This window comes from Perognathus longimembris, chromosome 26 (assembly GCF_023159225.1).
Source record: "Perognathus longimembris pacificus isolate PPM17 chromosome 26, ASM2315922v1, whole genome shotgun sequence".
In the NCBI taxonomy this organism is placed as follows: domain Eukaryota; kingdom Metazoa; phylum Chordata; class Mammalia; order Rodentia; family Heteromyidae; genus Perognathus; species Perognathus longimembris.
The window spans coordinates 10,450,921-10,466,678 of NC_063186.1; the positions used below are offsets into that span (position 1 = coordinate 10,450,921).

General features: G+C 49.7%; 1 protein-coding gene across 1 annotated transcript in view; it reads right to left on the reverse strand.

The window, feature by feature from the left end:
* Window positions 1-15,758, reverse strand: part of Scn5a (sodium voltage-gated channel alpha subunit 5) — a 57,696-nt gene that overhangs the window by 12,389 nt on the left and 29,549 nt on the right. The window contains 4 exon segments of the mRNA XM_048334484.1: window positions 1,438-1,611; window positions 10,636-10,790; window positions 11,444-11,564; window positions 14,274-14,441. Coding sequence (XP_048190441.1) covers window positions 1,438-1,611; window positions 10,636-10,790; window positions 11,444-11,564; window positions 14,274-14,441 — 618 coding nt within the window.

The window sequence follows — 15,758 nt, forward strand, 5'->3', positions numbered from 1 at the left end:
TGAATGATCTCCAGAGTCAGAGAGCCCTCAGGCTATCCAATGAAGGAGCTCTTTGTTTTCTTTCTTTCTTTTTGCCAGTCCTGGGGCTTGAACTCAGGGCCTGGGCGCTGTCCCTGAGTTTTTTTGCTCAAGGCTAGCACTTTACCACTTGAGCCACAGCGCCACGTCCAGTTTTCTGGTGGTTTCATTGGAGATAAGATACTCATGGGCTTTCCTACCCAGGGCTGGTTTTGAACCAGGATCCTCCAGATCTCAGCCTCCTGAGTAGCTAAGATGACAGGCGTGAGCCACCCAGTGCCCTGTCACCAACCGACCATTTGCCATCTCTGTTCTTTGCAAAGGCTTGCCCTACCCGATCCACCCCTAGGCCTTTCCATGTCAGTGTGATCCTAATCTCCCAGCTGTCCAGGCTAAAGGCTAGCCATCGTCTCTCTTTTTCTGTCTCTGATACGCTATGTCTAACTCGTGAGAATTTCCTGTTGGCTCTGCCTTGAGAATACGTCAGATATCTCAACATTTCTCACTATGTCTGCTGCTGGCTACGCTCCTAAGCAGGCTCTGTCACCTCACCCTGGGTCACTGCCAGAGCCTGCCAGCCCTTCTCCCTGCCGCTGCACCCGTGCCCTCTCTCTCCTGCCCGGACCGTGGTGTTCTTTCAAAACAAAAGCCCTCCATGCCTCTCCATTGCACTCTCAATAAAAGCCTCCTTCTCTCTCTTTCTCTCTCTCTCTCTCTCTCTCTCTCTCTCTCTCTCTCTCTCTCTCTCTCTCTCTCTCTCTCTCTCTCTCTCTCTCTCTCTCTCTCCTTTCTTTTTGGTCTGGAGGTTTGAACTCAGGCCCTGGACTCTGTCCCTTAGTTTTGCTTTTGCCAGTCCTGGGGCTTGAACCCAGGGCCTGGGCACTACTGTCCCTGAGCTTCTTTTTGCTCAATTCTAGCACTCTACCACTTGAGCCACAGCGCCACTTCTGGCCTTTTCTGGTGCTGAGGAATTGAACCCAGGGCTTCATGCATGCTAGGCAAGCACTCTACCACTAGGCCACCTTCCCGGCCCCCATGCCTCTTAGTTTTTAGGCTCAAGGCTAGTGCTCTACCACTTAAGCCACAGCTCCACTTCTGGGTTTCTGGTGGTTCAACGGAGATAAGAATCTCATGGGGACTTTTCTGCCCGGGGCTGGCTTTGAACTGTGATCCTCCAGATCTCAGCCTCCTGAGTAGCTGGGATGACAGGCGTGAGCCGCCAGCACCTGGCACCCGGGGATTTTAAGGGCAGCCACAGTTCCCCGTTGTTTATTTTTTCCCCCCTTCCCCTTTCCACCAAGAACCCTGATATCAGAATGTGGGTCCCCAGCTTGAGGCCTCCCTCCTCTGCGCCCACCCATGACTTAGCTAAGCACCTCTCCTTGTCTGTTCAGGGAACCCCCGCGTGTCCACACTTACGTCCACGATGAGAAAGTCCAGCCAGCACCACGCGTTGGTGAAATACTTCTTGAAGCCGTAGGCCACCCACTTGAGCAGCATTTCCAACACGAAGACATAGGTGAACATTTTGTCGGCGTATTCCAGCAGGACCTTGATCGTCTTCCGATCCTCCAGATAGATGTCCTCAAAGGCCTGCAGGACAAGAGGGCGGGGGGTGCTGACCCACGGCACAGCCACAGGACAGCAGGGGACAAAGGCCAGGAATAACCTTGGACCCACTCAGAGGTGGGCACGTGCATGGGTATAGGCCAGGGAATTGAGAAGACTTCCTCTTCCTCCTCCTCCTCCTCCTCCTCCTCCTCCTCCTCCTCCTCCTCCTCTTCCTCTTCCTCCTCCTCCTCCCTTTAAGGAGCCAAGTCACTTCCAGGTGACTGTGTCATGATGGTGAACCTTCCAGAATCTCCTTGCCCATTTTCCTTCTTTCCTTCCTTCCTTCCTTCCTTCCTTCCTTCCTTCCTTCCTTCCTTCCTTCCTTCCTTTCTTTCTTTCTTTCTTTCATTTTTTCTTTCTTTCTTTCCTTTCCTTCCTTCCTTCCTTCTTTTCCTTCCTTCCTTCTTTTCCTTCCTTTCCCTTCCTTCCTTCCTTCCTTCCTTCCTTCCTTCCTTCCTTCCTTCCTTCCTTCCTTCCTTCCTTCTTGGACTCAGGGCCTGGTTGCTGTCCCTGAGCTCTTCTGCTCAAGGCTGGTGCTCTACCACGTTGAGCCACAGCTCCACTTCTGGTTTTCTTCTGGTTCATTAGAGATAAGACTCATGGACTTTTCTGCCCACGCTGGCTTTGAACCATGATCCTTCAGCACTCAGCCTCCCGAGTAGCTGGGATAACAGACGTGAGCCACACCAGTACCCAGCTTCATTTCCCATGTTAACGAGGAGAGTGAAGCTGGGGGCCGGTGGCTCACACCTGTCATCCGAGCCACTCTGGAGGCTGAGATCTGAGGATCGAGGTTCAAAGCCAGCCTGGGCAGGAGAGTTTGTAAGAGTCTTAGCTCCACTTAACTACCAAAATGACCAGAAGTGGAGGTGTCACACAAGTAGTAGAGCACTGGCCTTGAGTGAAAAAGCCAAGCAAGAATGCAGAGCCCAGACCCTTAACCAAATCAATGCATCAATCCTTCAATTGATCTATTAATGTTTTCCTCTACAATGAACACACCAAATCCATGGGAGGTGGCTTACAGCTGAGCTTTAAATGAAGGGCAGTACACGTGTAGTTTAGGAAGCTCAGAGCTAGATGGAGTCAAATCTCCATGGAATCTCGGAGTCAAAGACATAGCTGAGCAGTGAGATTGTACTCGGCACCCCAGAGACTCTGGGTCCCATCCCCAGCCCCACAGACAACAGTTTCCAAAGCGCTGGACATGGCAGGCTTTTCTCTCCTTCCTCCTTCCTGCCAGGCCTTGCCCTACTTCCTGTTTCCCATCAGGCCTCTCCTCACTTCCTCTTTCCTGCCACACATTGCCCCACTTCTGTTTTCCTGTTTTCCGTCGTTCCCCACTTCCTGAACCCCCCCCCGCCCGCCCCGTGCCAGATTCTTCACCACTTCTACACCTTTTCCCACTTCCTCTTTCCTGCCTTGCTTTTCCCCACTCCTTCTTCCTTCCACGCATTTCCCACTCCCTTCTTCCTGTCACACCTTTGCCCACATCTTTCTTCTAAGCTCTTCTCCACTTCCTCCTTCCCGCCATATCTTCCTCCACTTCCTCCTGTCCTATCTTGTACTTCCTCCTTCCCACCATGCCCTTCACTTCCTCCTTCCTGCCACATATGGGCCTTTCCCCAGGGGTCCTGGTTGTGCTCTCCTTCCGGTCTAGGGCACCTGCTCTTCTTCTGCATTTACCTCTCCATTCCCCGTTCTCCCAGGTTCCCTGTCCAGGCAACAGAGCGCGTCAGCAATGGCCCTGGGGTCCCCCCCCAACCACCTCCTGCCGGCCCTGGGGCCCCGTGGGCCTGACTTGAGGGGCTTGGGGAGCCACCATTGCCACTGGGGATGCTGTGTGCAGGCTTACACAGGCTACCTGGCCATTCGGACCATGCAGAAGTTATTATTCAGCTCCCCAGAGAGGCCTTGGAGAATCGTACCTGTCACCCTAGCTACTCAGGAGGCTGAGATCCGGAGGATGGCGGTTCAAAGCCAGTTCTGGGGCAGACAAATCTGTGAGAAGCTTAGCTCCAAAGGACCAGCCAAAAGCCAAAAGGGGAGGTGTGGCTCAAGTGATAGAGTTAAGCCAGAGTACAAGGCCCTGAGTCCAAGCCCCGGTAACCAGCACATACATAAAAAGTTAACAGGCAAATTAGCACAGGTTTAGGCAAGTCACAGCAGAGGATCACAAGAGCCCAATAGCTATACCCTTATGATCACATAAGATGATGCTAAGTGAAATGAACTCCATTTTATGGAAATGATTGTTATATCACAGTTGTAACTACTTTCAACGTCCCATGTGTATCTGTAGCTTCTACTATTGATGATGTTCTTGTATCACCTTCTTGTGATTGTATCTACACTATCTCTGTAATCTTATCTGAGTATATTGGAAACCGTGTATACTGGTATTAGAACTAGGAAATTGCAAGGGAATACCAAAATTGAGAGACACGGGGTAAAAAAAAAAAGAGAAACAACTACAAAAGCAATACTTGCAAAACTGTTTGGTGTAAGTGAACTGAACACCTCAGGGGGGGAAAGGGAAAGGGGGAGGAGGGAGGGGGGTATGAGGGACAAGGTAACAAACAGTACAAGAAATGTATCCAATGCCTAACGTATGAAACTGTAACCTATCTGTACATCAGTTTTATAATAAAAACTTAAAAAAAAAAGTTAACAGGCAAAAATAATCTCCCTCCCACTCACCTCCCCCCCACCAAACAGGGCTGGAGGCATGGCTCAGCAATAAACGTGGCTGCTTAGGATGTATGTGACCGTGGGTTCAAACCCAGGTCCATTTTATTGCTTGCGACATTTCTCTGTTGACTTAGATGGGCTTCAGATCTACTTTGTCATTGTTGTTGTTTTGTGCAGTGTTGGGAATTGAACCCAGAGCCCCACTCTGGTGGCTCTGATGCTATTCCTGACTTCATATCTTGTGAATTTCCCTGGACTATGTAGGTGTGTGTGTGTGTGTGTGTGTGCATGCGTGTGTGCATGTGTGTGTGATTCTCAAGATACACAGCAGTAGTTGGTTGAGCTCACTCAAGAAAATGTTGCAAATTTCTGGGTGCTGCTGGCTCTTGAACCTTTAATCCTAGCAACTCAGGAGGCTGAGGTCGGAGGATGGTGATTTGAAGCTAGCCTGGCGGGAGAGTCTGTGAGACTCTTATCTCTAGTTAAGAAGCAAACACAAGCCAGAGGTAGAGGCATGACTCTAGTGGCCCTGAGATCAAGCCCCGGTAGGGGGTCCATACAAAATATGGTGAAAGTTTATTCAGATTGTGTTTAATCTTCAGTGACCTTAGGAACAGAGCCCACCTTTGTACACCCTCTACTTGTTTTTCTTTTGTTAGAACTCCTCAGCAAAGTTTTATCCTTTTTAATACTTCACATTTCTTGTTATATCATTTATTTATTTGTTATATCATTTATTTATTTGCAGGCAAGTCATACTTGAGGAATGTTATTGGTGAACTAAACTGCTTTATGTGTCAATAGAAGCAAGCAACAGCTCTTCATGACCGCCCAGGTGAGGTTTGGAATAGGTTTCCAAACTCCGTCCGTGGGGTGTGGTAGCCCCCAACTGCAATCCTAGCTACTTAGGAGGCTGAGGTCAGAAGGATGGTTCACTGAGGCCAGCCTGGGGACAAAGTTCAGCGGTCTCCATCTCAACCAATAAACAAAAAGCTGGTTGAGATGTGGGAAGCATGAATAAGATAATCGCAGTCTAGGCATCTTGGAGCAAAGAAAAGCAAGAGCCTATGAAAAAAGTAACAAAAAGCATTGGGGGGTCATGGCCCAAGTGGTACAGCACCCCTTCCTCTCTTTATTTGGATTACATATGGTAATATTAAAACAACAAAAAAAGGGCAGAGCACCTCCCACACAAGCCCAAGGTTCTAAGTTCAGACCCTAGTGGCACAAAAATACTCTACGCAATCATGTTATCTACAAATAATGATCCATTTGTGTTCATTTTTTGGGCAGTGTTGAGACTTGGACCCAGGCCATTGACATGCTAGGTCAGTGAGGTTATTCAGATCCATCAGCAGCTTTGATTTTTTTTTCCCCCGGGGGTGGTGGTGGAGGGGGGACACTAGAGCTTGAACTCAGGGCCTGGGCACTGCCCCTGAGCTCTTCTGCTGAAGGCCGGCGCTCTACCACTTGAGTCACAACTCCACTTCCAGTTTTCTGGTGGTTCATTGGAGAGAAAGAGTCTCACTGCCTTTCCTGCCCGGGCTGGCTTTGAACTGTGATCCTCAGATCCTCCTGAGAAGTGAGGAAGACAGGCGTGAGCCACCAGTGAGTGGCTAATTTCTACTGTTTTTTTTTTTTTTTTTTAAATCCTTGCTTTTCTCCTCAACAGATTGTGTGGCTCTTAATTCTTCCACGTCCCACTGTTTGCACCACGTGTTTAATTACCATGATTAATTGCCTCGCTGAGTACTTAAAGATTACTGCTAATGAGCAATAGCTCCTAAGTAGTTAAATGGCCTGCCTGTTTCTTCTTCCTAACTTGAATGAAAATGTTCCAGGTGCTTTACTGCTAATGGATCAAAATGAGACAAGGTAATTGGACAGTTTCTCATTAGATTAAAAAAATACATATGCTGTATTTCTTTATCTACCAGAGCTTTATGTGGGCATTCTCAGAGATAATGGTATGTATGTATGTATGTATGTATGTACGTACGTATTTATTGTGTAGGTACTGGTGCTCGAACTCAGGGCCTCAAGTTCTTGCTTGGTTTTTTTTTTTTTTTTAATCTGTCATAGGGCTTGAACTCAGGGCCTGGGCGCTGTCTCTGAGCCTCTTTTGCTCAAGGCTAGCGCTCTACCATTTTAGGACACAGCTCCACTTCTGGTTTTCTGCTGGTTCTTTGGAGATAAGAATCTCCTAGAGAGTTTTTGGTCCAGGGTGGCTTTGAACTACGATCCTCAGATCTCAGCCTCCTGAGTATCTAGGATGACAGGTAAGAGCCACCAGCTCCAAGCTTGTTCGACTTTTTAAACCAAGGTTAGTGCTCTTATCACTTAAACCACACTTCCATTTCTGGCTTTTAGGTTGGAAGTAAGAGTCTTTATGGACCTTTCCTGTCCAGGGCTGGCTTTGAACCAAGATCTATAACAGTTCTATAGCCTGTTGAGGGTCTAAGATTATAGGCACAAGACACTGGAAATGGAAGTTTAAACACAAGGCCTCACCTTTGCTAGAAAAAAAGCTCTATGGCTTTAGCTATACCCTCAGCCCTTCTTTTGGCTTCAGTTAGGGTGTCTTGTGTTTTACTGGACTTATACTGAACCACGATCTTCCCACATAACCGAGATGAAAGGCACTCACACCAAACATGGAAAAGGCTTTGCCTGGGTTGGCCTTAAACCAACCCCATCTAATAATCTTTCTATTCTTGCTTCCTTCCTTCCTTCCTTCCTTCCTTCCTTCCTTCCTTCCTTCCTTCCTTCCTTCCTTCCTTCCTTCCTTCCTTCCTTCCTTTCTCTCCTTCCTTCCTACCCCTCCCTCCCTCTCTCCCTTCCTTCCTTCTTCCCTTTCTCTTCTTTTCTTTCTTTTTGTAGTTCTGGGGAAATGAACCCAGGGCTTGTGTTGTGGTTAGTGAGTACTTTGTCACTCAGCTACATCTCCAGCCCCTGTTTTTGATATTTCTAGCTCTTTTCTTATCTGTAAAATTGGCTTAATAGAGGCAGCAACTCATACAGTTCATGTAAGAATTACATATATGAATGCTTACGTAACACCCAGATAGTTATTTGCCGCATAACACGATCGAAGTATTGTTATTTGTATTATATAAGGTCAAGTTTTAGGTCTCTCATGTCTCGTTCATTCTAATTGATTTGTCACCAGTGTTCACCCCTGTCATCCTAGCGACTCAGGAGGCTGAGATCTGAGGATCGTGATTCAAACAAAGCCAGCCCATGCAGCAAAGCCTGTAAGACTCTTATCTCCACTAAAATACCAAACACAAAAACAAAACCCAGGATCGGCGCTATGGCTCAAGTGATTAAAAAAAAAAAAAAAAAAAAAAAGCTCAGGAATAGTACCAAAGCCCAGAGTTCAAGTCCTAAGAGTGTCACACAAAAAAGTAATAAATCAGGATTGTTTTTCTCCATTGGTTTGTTAATATTAACCAATGTTGAAGCCAAGGGGGGAAAAAAAAGCCTGAGATAAGACAAGGAAAGTCCAATAATCTATAATAAAAATGTAACTGGGGTTAACATTGCTCGAGATTTCAGCGCATTTAAAGGATGTAAATCAAGAAATACTGGAAGGGGGGGCTGGGGATATAGCCTAGTGGCAAGAGTGCCTGCCTCGGATACACGAGGCCCTAGGTTCGATTCCCCAGCGCCACATATACAGAAAACGGCCAGAAGCGGCGCTGTGGCTCAAGTGGCAGAGTGCTAGCCTTGAGAGGGAAGAAGCCAGGGACAGTGCTCAGGCCCTGAGCCCAAGGCCCAGGACTGGCCAAAAAAAAAAAAAAAAAAAAAAGAAAAAGAAATACTGGAAGGGAAACAGCCAATGCTCTGATACTGAGAGAGTCCTATGAGACTTTATCTCACCTATTCGTTTTTTTTTTGTTTTATTCTTCTTTTGTGCCTGTACTGGGGCTTGACTTCAGCGCCTTGCACTCTTACTTAGCTTTTTTTTTTTTTGCTCAAAGCTGGTTCTTTACCACGTGAGCCACACCTCCACTTCTGGCTTTTTTGGTGGTTCATGACCAATAAGAATCTCACACTTTTGGGGGGGGAGGGGATTTCTGGACTGGCTTTGAACCACGATCCTCAGATCTCAGCCTCCTAAGTAGCTAGGATGACAGGCGTGAGCCACCGGTGCCCAGCTCTTCTCTATTTTTTAAAAAAGAAAAATCTTTTTTTCTTTCTCAGCATTTTGGAAGAGATATTGTTTGCTTTCTGTTCAACATGGTTCTAACTTTAAATAACACACTCTTCTCCCCCCACCCCTTCCCAATATATCATTGTCTACCCTGATCCTTGCCAAATCTCCTTCTCACTTGTGGTAGAGGCTGAGCTTTTTATTTTATTTTTTTTTTCTCTCCTGCTCAGCAGAGATGAAAAGGCTCCGGTTGCCCCTTGTTTGCGGCTGTTTCAAAACAAAGCTCGCTAACATATTGTGAAAGTCTCCCCAGTCTAGAACCGACAGAGATTTGGCTCTGGCTGCCTACGACGGAACAGCAGGCAGACTACAAATCATGGCTGCAGGCCTACTGGAAACCAGAGAGGGAGGAGCGACACTGGGTGTGGGGGGGGGGGAGTTGGTGGTTGGGGCTCAGGCCCATCGGCCTGGCTACACTAGGAGGCTGAGATCGGAGGATAGCAATTCGAGACCAGACCAGGAAAAGGCAAATTCAATGAAACTCTTTATCTCTAATGAACCATCAGAAAAGCTGCAAGTGGAGCCGAGAGATGGGGGGTGGGGGGTGGGGGGTGGCTCAAGTGGTAGGGTATCAACTTTGAATGGAAAAGCCAAGCTAAAGCACAAGGCCCCGAGTTCAAGGCCCTGGTACCAGCACAATAAATAAACTAATATATAGAGAGAGGAAAGGACAGAAGGAAAAGAAAATAAGGGCCAGGCATCCATGCCTCACACCTGTCCTCCCAGCGACTCTGGAGGCTGAGATTTGAGGATTGCGACGGAAAGTCGGCTCAGACAAAATGAATCCTCATGACGTTTATCTCCAATGAAATAGCAGAAAGCCGGAAGTGGGGTTGTGATTTAAGTGGTCAACAGCCAGCCTTTGACAAAAAGGCCGAAGGAAGAGTGTGATGCCCTGAGTTCAAGTCCCAGCACTGGCACACAAATACATAATACATACATACATACATACATACATACATAACAGGTGGTTGGATGGATGAGTGAATAAATACACCAAAGAGAGAAGTGTGGCATGGCACAGGAGACCCCACAGACAGACAGACAGATAATGGATAAGACAGACAGAAAGATAAGAGTAAGTAAGCGGGTAGGTAGGTAGATGACAGATAAGACAGACGATGGATAAGACACAGACAGACAGATAGATAATGAATAAGACAGACGAGAAGACTGACAGGTGATAGATAATTTAGACATAATAGATGACAGCTAAGACAGACAGGCGGATGATAGATGGATGGATAGGTGGACAAGATAGATAAATGGGCGGATAGATATGTAGACTAGACAGACAGGTAGATACGTAACTCAGGTGGTCAGTGGGCAGGTTGAGAGATGAAGGAGAGGAGAGATGGACAGGTAGGCTCAAGTGTATCTCCTGATTGCTCCCCACATCAGACCACACCATCTGAAGAGCCCGGCAGACCCCTCATGCTGACCTCCCCCCAAGCTCCATGTATGGATGGCTTTGAACAGCCGGGGGCATGTTAGTGGGTTTGACAAGCAACACAAGTGTGCTTGCTCCCTTCTGACCAGGGACCTTTCCATTTTATCCTGACCTCTCCATCTGGTGAGCAGAATCATCTCCAGGGAGGGTCCTTTGTTCTACTGGCGTGACTCTGAGAAAGTAGAGCAAGTTTTTTCTTTCTTTCTTTCCTTCCTTCCTTCCTTCCTTCCTTCCTTCCTTCCTTCCTCCCTCCCTTCCTCCCTCGCTCCTTCCCTCCCTCCCTCCCCCTCTTCCTTCCTTCTTTATGTGTCAGTATTGGGCTTGAACTCAGGGCCTGGGCACTGTCCCTTAGCTTTTTTTTGGCTCAAGCTAGCACTCTACCACTTGAACCACAGCTCCACTTCCAATTTATTTATTTATTTATTTTTTTTGGTGGTGGCAGTGGTTAATTGTAGATTATAGTTTCATGGACTTTCCTGCTTGGGCTGGCTTTGAACTGCGATCCTCCAGATCTCAGCCGCACCCCCCCCCCCCCCGCCCCTCCAACTAGCTAGGACGCCAGGCAGGAGCCACCGGTGCCCAGCTCTGCTCCAATTTCAGACCCAGAGACTTTGTTTCCCTGGCCCTTCCCTGTCCCAGGGGCTTGTACCAGCGCTCCACTGCTGAGCAGGATCATGAAGATGATGAACGTCTCAAACCAGCTGTGCTCCACGATGCGGTAGCACGTCTTCCGAAGTCGCCACCAGACCTTCCCTGGGGACTGGGTGATGTCCACCGTGCAGCAGGGGCAGCGCCGGATGCAGCCTACATGGGAGACAGGCCCCGTCAGTCTCAGCTCAGGAAGTGAGGGACAGAAGCCAGTGCTGATTGGACAGAGGGGCTGTGGTGGGTGGGACCAGTGTGTGAAGGACAAGTGTGGCCACTTCTGTGGAGAAGCCATGGGGGGGGGGTGGGGGGCGGGAAGACACCCTGTGGCTGTCACTTTTTCTTTTTCTTTGTGCTAGTCCTGAGGCTTGAACTTAGGGCCTGGGTGCCATCCCTGAACTTTATTGTTCAAGGCTAGTGCTCTACCACTTTGAGCCACAACTCGATGTCTGGCTTTTGTTTTTTGGTGGTTGATTGGAGGAGATAAGAGTCTTACAGACTTTCCTTGCCCGGCTGGCTTTGAACCTTGATCCTCAGATCTCAGCCCCTTCTGAATGGCTGTGGCAGGTGTGAGCCACCAGAACCTGGCTTCTTTGCAGTTTGTGGTATGAAGGGTGTGTGTGTGTATGGGGGGGGGGGAGGAAATGGCAAATGATCCCCAGTTGTCCCCCACCCCCACAACTCACCACCAACTCATCAATCCTGCAAGGGGTCAGTCACCAACCCAGCCACATGCCACCGCTCTGCTTAATCCCGGCTGCCTGATGGTAGAGCCCCTGCTTGTCCCCTCTGGGTGGGCTGGAGGCTGTTACCTTCGGTGAAACAGGCTTCGGGGTCCTTGACATCCTCGCCAAGGTCCGGTATCTGTTCCAGGAGATCTGCCGTGTTGGTCATGTCTGCAGTGCTCCCTTCTGAGTAGCTGTCCTCAGGGTTCTGTGGGGAGGGGAGGGAGGGGGAGGGCAGAGGCTGTGGGCTGAGAACTGGCCTCCAGCCTCAACCCAGAGGCTGGAGAAACCAGCTCATCCCCCCCCCACCCCACCCCCAGGAAATCTGAGGATGCAGTGGGTGTGGCCTGAGCTACTGAGGACCAATGAGAGCAGAGCAGGGCCTAAGCTGGGGCCTCAGAGTTGTGAGGGCCAATGAGAGCAGAGCCTAGGCTGGAGCCTGAGCTACTGAGGGCCAATCAGAGCAGAGCCTAGGCTGGGTGGGGCCTGAGCTATTGGGGACCAATCAGAGTAGGACCTAGGCTGCTTGTGAGGGCCAATCAGAGCAGAGCCTAGGCTGGAGCCTGAGCTACTGAGGGCCAATCAGAGCAGAGGGTAAGCTGAGGAGGTGGTGGTGGGGTGAACAACAGACACAAGAGTTGTGAGGGCCTGTGATTCTGGGCTTCAGACAAGACAGACATGGGGAGGTGGTTGGTAACAAGGACACACACACACACACACACACACACACACACACACACACACACACACCCATCAGACACAACAGAGCACAAACCAGCAAACCCTGCCCTGGACTCTTCTCCAAGCTCAGATGGTGGCTGGTAGGAGACCAAGAGAGCTCTGGCACCTTCTCTTTCTGGCCCTGAAGGGATTTGATAACTTTTGTTTGTTTATTTATTTTGTGGTCCCTTCGCTTTTTCTCCTCAAGACTGATGCTCTACCATTTGAGCCACACCTCTACTTCTGGCTTGGTGGTTCACTGGAGATAAGAATGTCCCAGACTGTTCTTCTGGTTTTGAATCTGGATCCTCCAGATCTCAGCTTCCTGAGTAACTGGGAAGCCAGGCACGCTCTGGATTTGATCGGCTTTTGATCAGGTCTGAACCCCTGCTTCAACTGGATCCCCCAGATCAATCCAGGGAGAGAGTTCATGCAGACGCCGGCTGGGCTGAATGCTCGGGTACGGCTGTTGATCTGCCTGCCATCTTTTCCCTCCCGCCGATGAACGAATCTCTTTGCTGATGTCTCCATAACCTTCTTTTCTGTTGTTTCTGTTTTTGAAGCTGGCGATGGGAAAGGGCTGGAAAGCGGAGCCTGTTGCTTGCTTGTGAGAGCAGAGGGGTGAGGCTCTCAATTTTACGGTTCCCCTCTCTTTCCAGTTCAGCTGGGCTATGCAAGAGGGGGGAAAGAAAAGATCTTCGTACTATTGTGTGTGTGTGTGTGTGCGTGCGTGTGTGTGTTTGTGCCAGTCTTGGGGCTTGAACTCAGGGCTTGGGTGCTGTCTCTGAGTTTTTTTTTCCCCTTAAGGCTGGCCCTCTACCACTTGAATCACACCTCACTTCTGGCTTTATTTGGGGGAGCGGGTAGTTCATTAGAGATAAGAGCCTCTGGGATGGGGAGGGAGGGGAAAAAAACCTAGGTAACGTTCGAAAAGAAATGTATTTAATGTATTTAATGTGATCATAACGCCTCAGTATATCACCTTGACGATAAAAAGAAGAAAATATTCTCAGGGACTTTTCCTGCCTGAGTTGGCTTTGAACCGCGATCCTCAGATCTCAGCCTCCTGAGTTGCATGCAGGGTTGACAGGCGGGAGTCGCCAACACCCAGCTTGCCTCTTCTTGCTTCAGGTTCTCCACTCACTAGGTCCACGGGTTCTAAACTTGTCTGGAATGGCAAAGTTTCCTGAGGGCCTGTTTCGCGGGTGGAAAGTCACAAGTCCTGAGTGGAGGTATGAGCAAGGTGGGAGTGTAAGACGGAGACACACCCAGCGCCTCTCCCCATCCCCCCTCTCCACGTCTCTGGGTTGGATCTAAGGCAGGCGGCCATGTTGCCCAGGCCTTCGTAGTTTTTTCCACTGTCTGTGCAAACGCCGGTCAGTGCCCTTGGGCGGGGAGAGGGAGACGCAAGGAGATACTGTCCTACAGTCCCACTGGTGTCTCTCTTGCTCTCCAACAGCCATCCTGCCTCTTGTCTCCGCCAGGCTGGTGTCTCTCCCAAGTTCTCTCTTTTTATTTTTGAAAACTTCTGGCTTCTTCTTCTTCTTCTTTTTTTATTGTTTACTTACATTTTCTTTTCTGTACTTTTCTTTTTTTGGCCAGTCCTGGGCCTTGGACTCAGGGCCTGAGCACTGTCCCTAGCTTCTTGTTGCTCAAGGCTAGCACTCTACCACTTGATCCCACAGCGCCGCTTCTGGCCGTTTTCGATATATGTGGTGCTGGGGAATCGAACCCAGGGCTTCCTGTATACGAGGCAAGCGCTCTCGCCACTAGGCCACATTCCCAGCCAACTTCTGGCTTCTTTGAGAGGCAGAAAGATCAATTGTGTTATATAAAAGATCCCAAGTCCGAAAGGGTGGTAGAGTTGACTCAAGGTAAAAACAGCTTCTTCTTCCTCCTTCTCCTCTTCCTCCTTCTTATTTTATTTTATTTGGGGTGTGTGTGGCCAGAACAAATTCCAGTAGGAGGCTTGGTGGGCCCTCTGTGTGTGGTCGAAGAGGAAGGTGATCAATGTCGATCCGAAGCTTGTTCTCAATTCACCTTGGACTCCTCCTTGAATGGGGCGGCCAGGGGGAGAGGAACAGGACAGGACAGGAGGACAACGAGGAGAGGAACACAGAATCCACCACGGACGGAGAAGCAGGGTGTGTGCACTTGGTGTGGGCCCCGTGACTTCCAGGATAAAGGCAAAGGTTACCTCGCCGCGCCCTGGGACCCGGGGCTCCGTCTTCCACCGCCGTGGCCAGTCTGCCTGGGTCGCATTGTCCTCCATCTCGGAGGAGGAGGAGGTGGTGGTTTCGGACGCCTGGCTCCAAGCCCTGGGCTCTGCAGAGGCCTCTGGGCTATGGGACACAGGCTGGGATTCCTGGCGAAGAGGCTAGAATTCAGCCAGAGAGTCTCCAGGCCTCTGGTTTACCTCCACATTACCAAAGATCCCCCCCCCCCACCCCCACCCATCCCCGAGGGTCCCTTGAATGGGGACAGAGGGGCCATGGCTAGCTGAATCTCAGGCACCATTTTCTTCCCCTCTCTTGATAGTGGCTTTGGACCAGTCCACTTAGAAGGCTCGCACATGTCACCCTAGCTACTCAGGAGGCTGGGACCTGGAGGATTGTGGTTCAAAGCCAGCCCTGGGCAGGAAAATCTGTGAGACTCCAATGGCCAATGAACCATTGGAAAAAAACCAGAAGCGGTGCCATAGACGGCTCACAAAGTGGTAGAGCTCTAGCCTTGTGCATAAGAAGCTCAGCGAGAGGGGCCCGGGCCCTGAGTTCAAGTTCCATGACCAACAACAACAACAACAAAAATCATAAGGGATGGGATGGAGCTCAGCGGCAAAGCATCTGCCTGGCAAGTGTAACGTCGTGGGTTTGATCCTCAGTTCCCCAAAAAGAAAAGACGAAAATATATCAATAGATAGATAGGTAGATTAAAAAATATGCCCCCCCCCCCCACATGAGTGCCTGAGCCATTCTAGCTAGCTTGCACAAGGGTGTGGTATGCATGCACAGTGTGCACACGCACACACACACGCACGCATGCACACACGCAGGCACGCACACGCACACACTGGCCCCCAGGTTGCTTAGACAAACAGTCTCAAGGGAAGGGAAGGAGAAGGAAAAGATAGAATAGCTGTAATTCGACTCGGATGCTTGCCAGAGATCATTAGGAAATTAGAAGCTGTGGTCCTAGCAACCCCCAATCTCCATTCCCCCCTCCAGCTCCCCCCCTTTGGGCCAGGCTCCGTAGCCATCACCCCCCAAACTGGCCTAAAGAGGTCAAAGATGGCCTCCAGAGGGAGGTGGCAGAGAGGCAGGAGGAGGAGGAGGTAGATTCGAGTGTGGGACTTCAGAACAAGTTCTCCCATCAAGGGTGCTTTTCTCCCTGGGCTGGGTTTGCCCAGGTCCAACAGAAAACAACTAGCCTGGGCTCATGCCATAGAGAAGGCCCCCCCAAACTCGGTTGATCTAGAGACAGAAGACCCCAAGGGCGCTTGGCTGTGCTCGAGGAAAAGCAGCCAGCAAGGCGATGAGGATGACAATCCTTGCCCAACTCTGGCTAGACTCCTGGCCCAAGTGTTAAATATAACAGGTTAAGTGATAAGATTAGCCCCCCCCCCCGTCCCCCAACCCCCCCCACTCTTGTCTCCAACACCTCTGACTTATTTTTAAATCTCAGC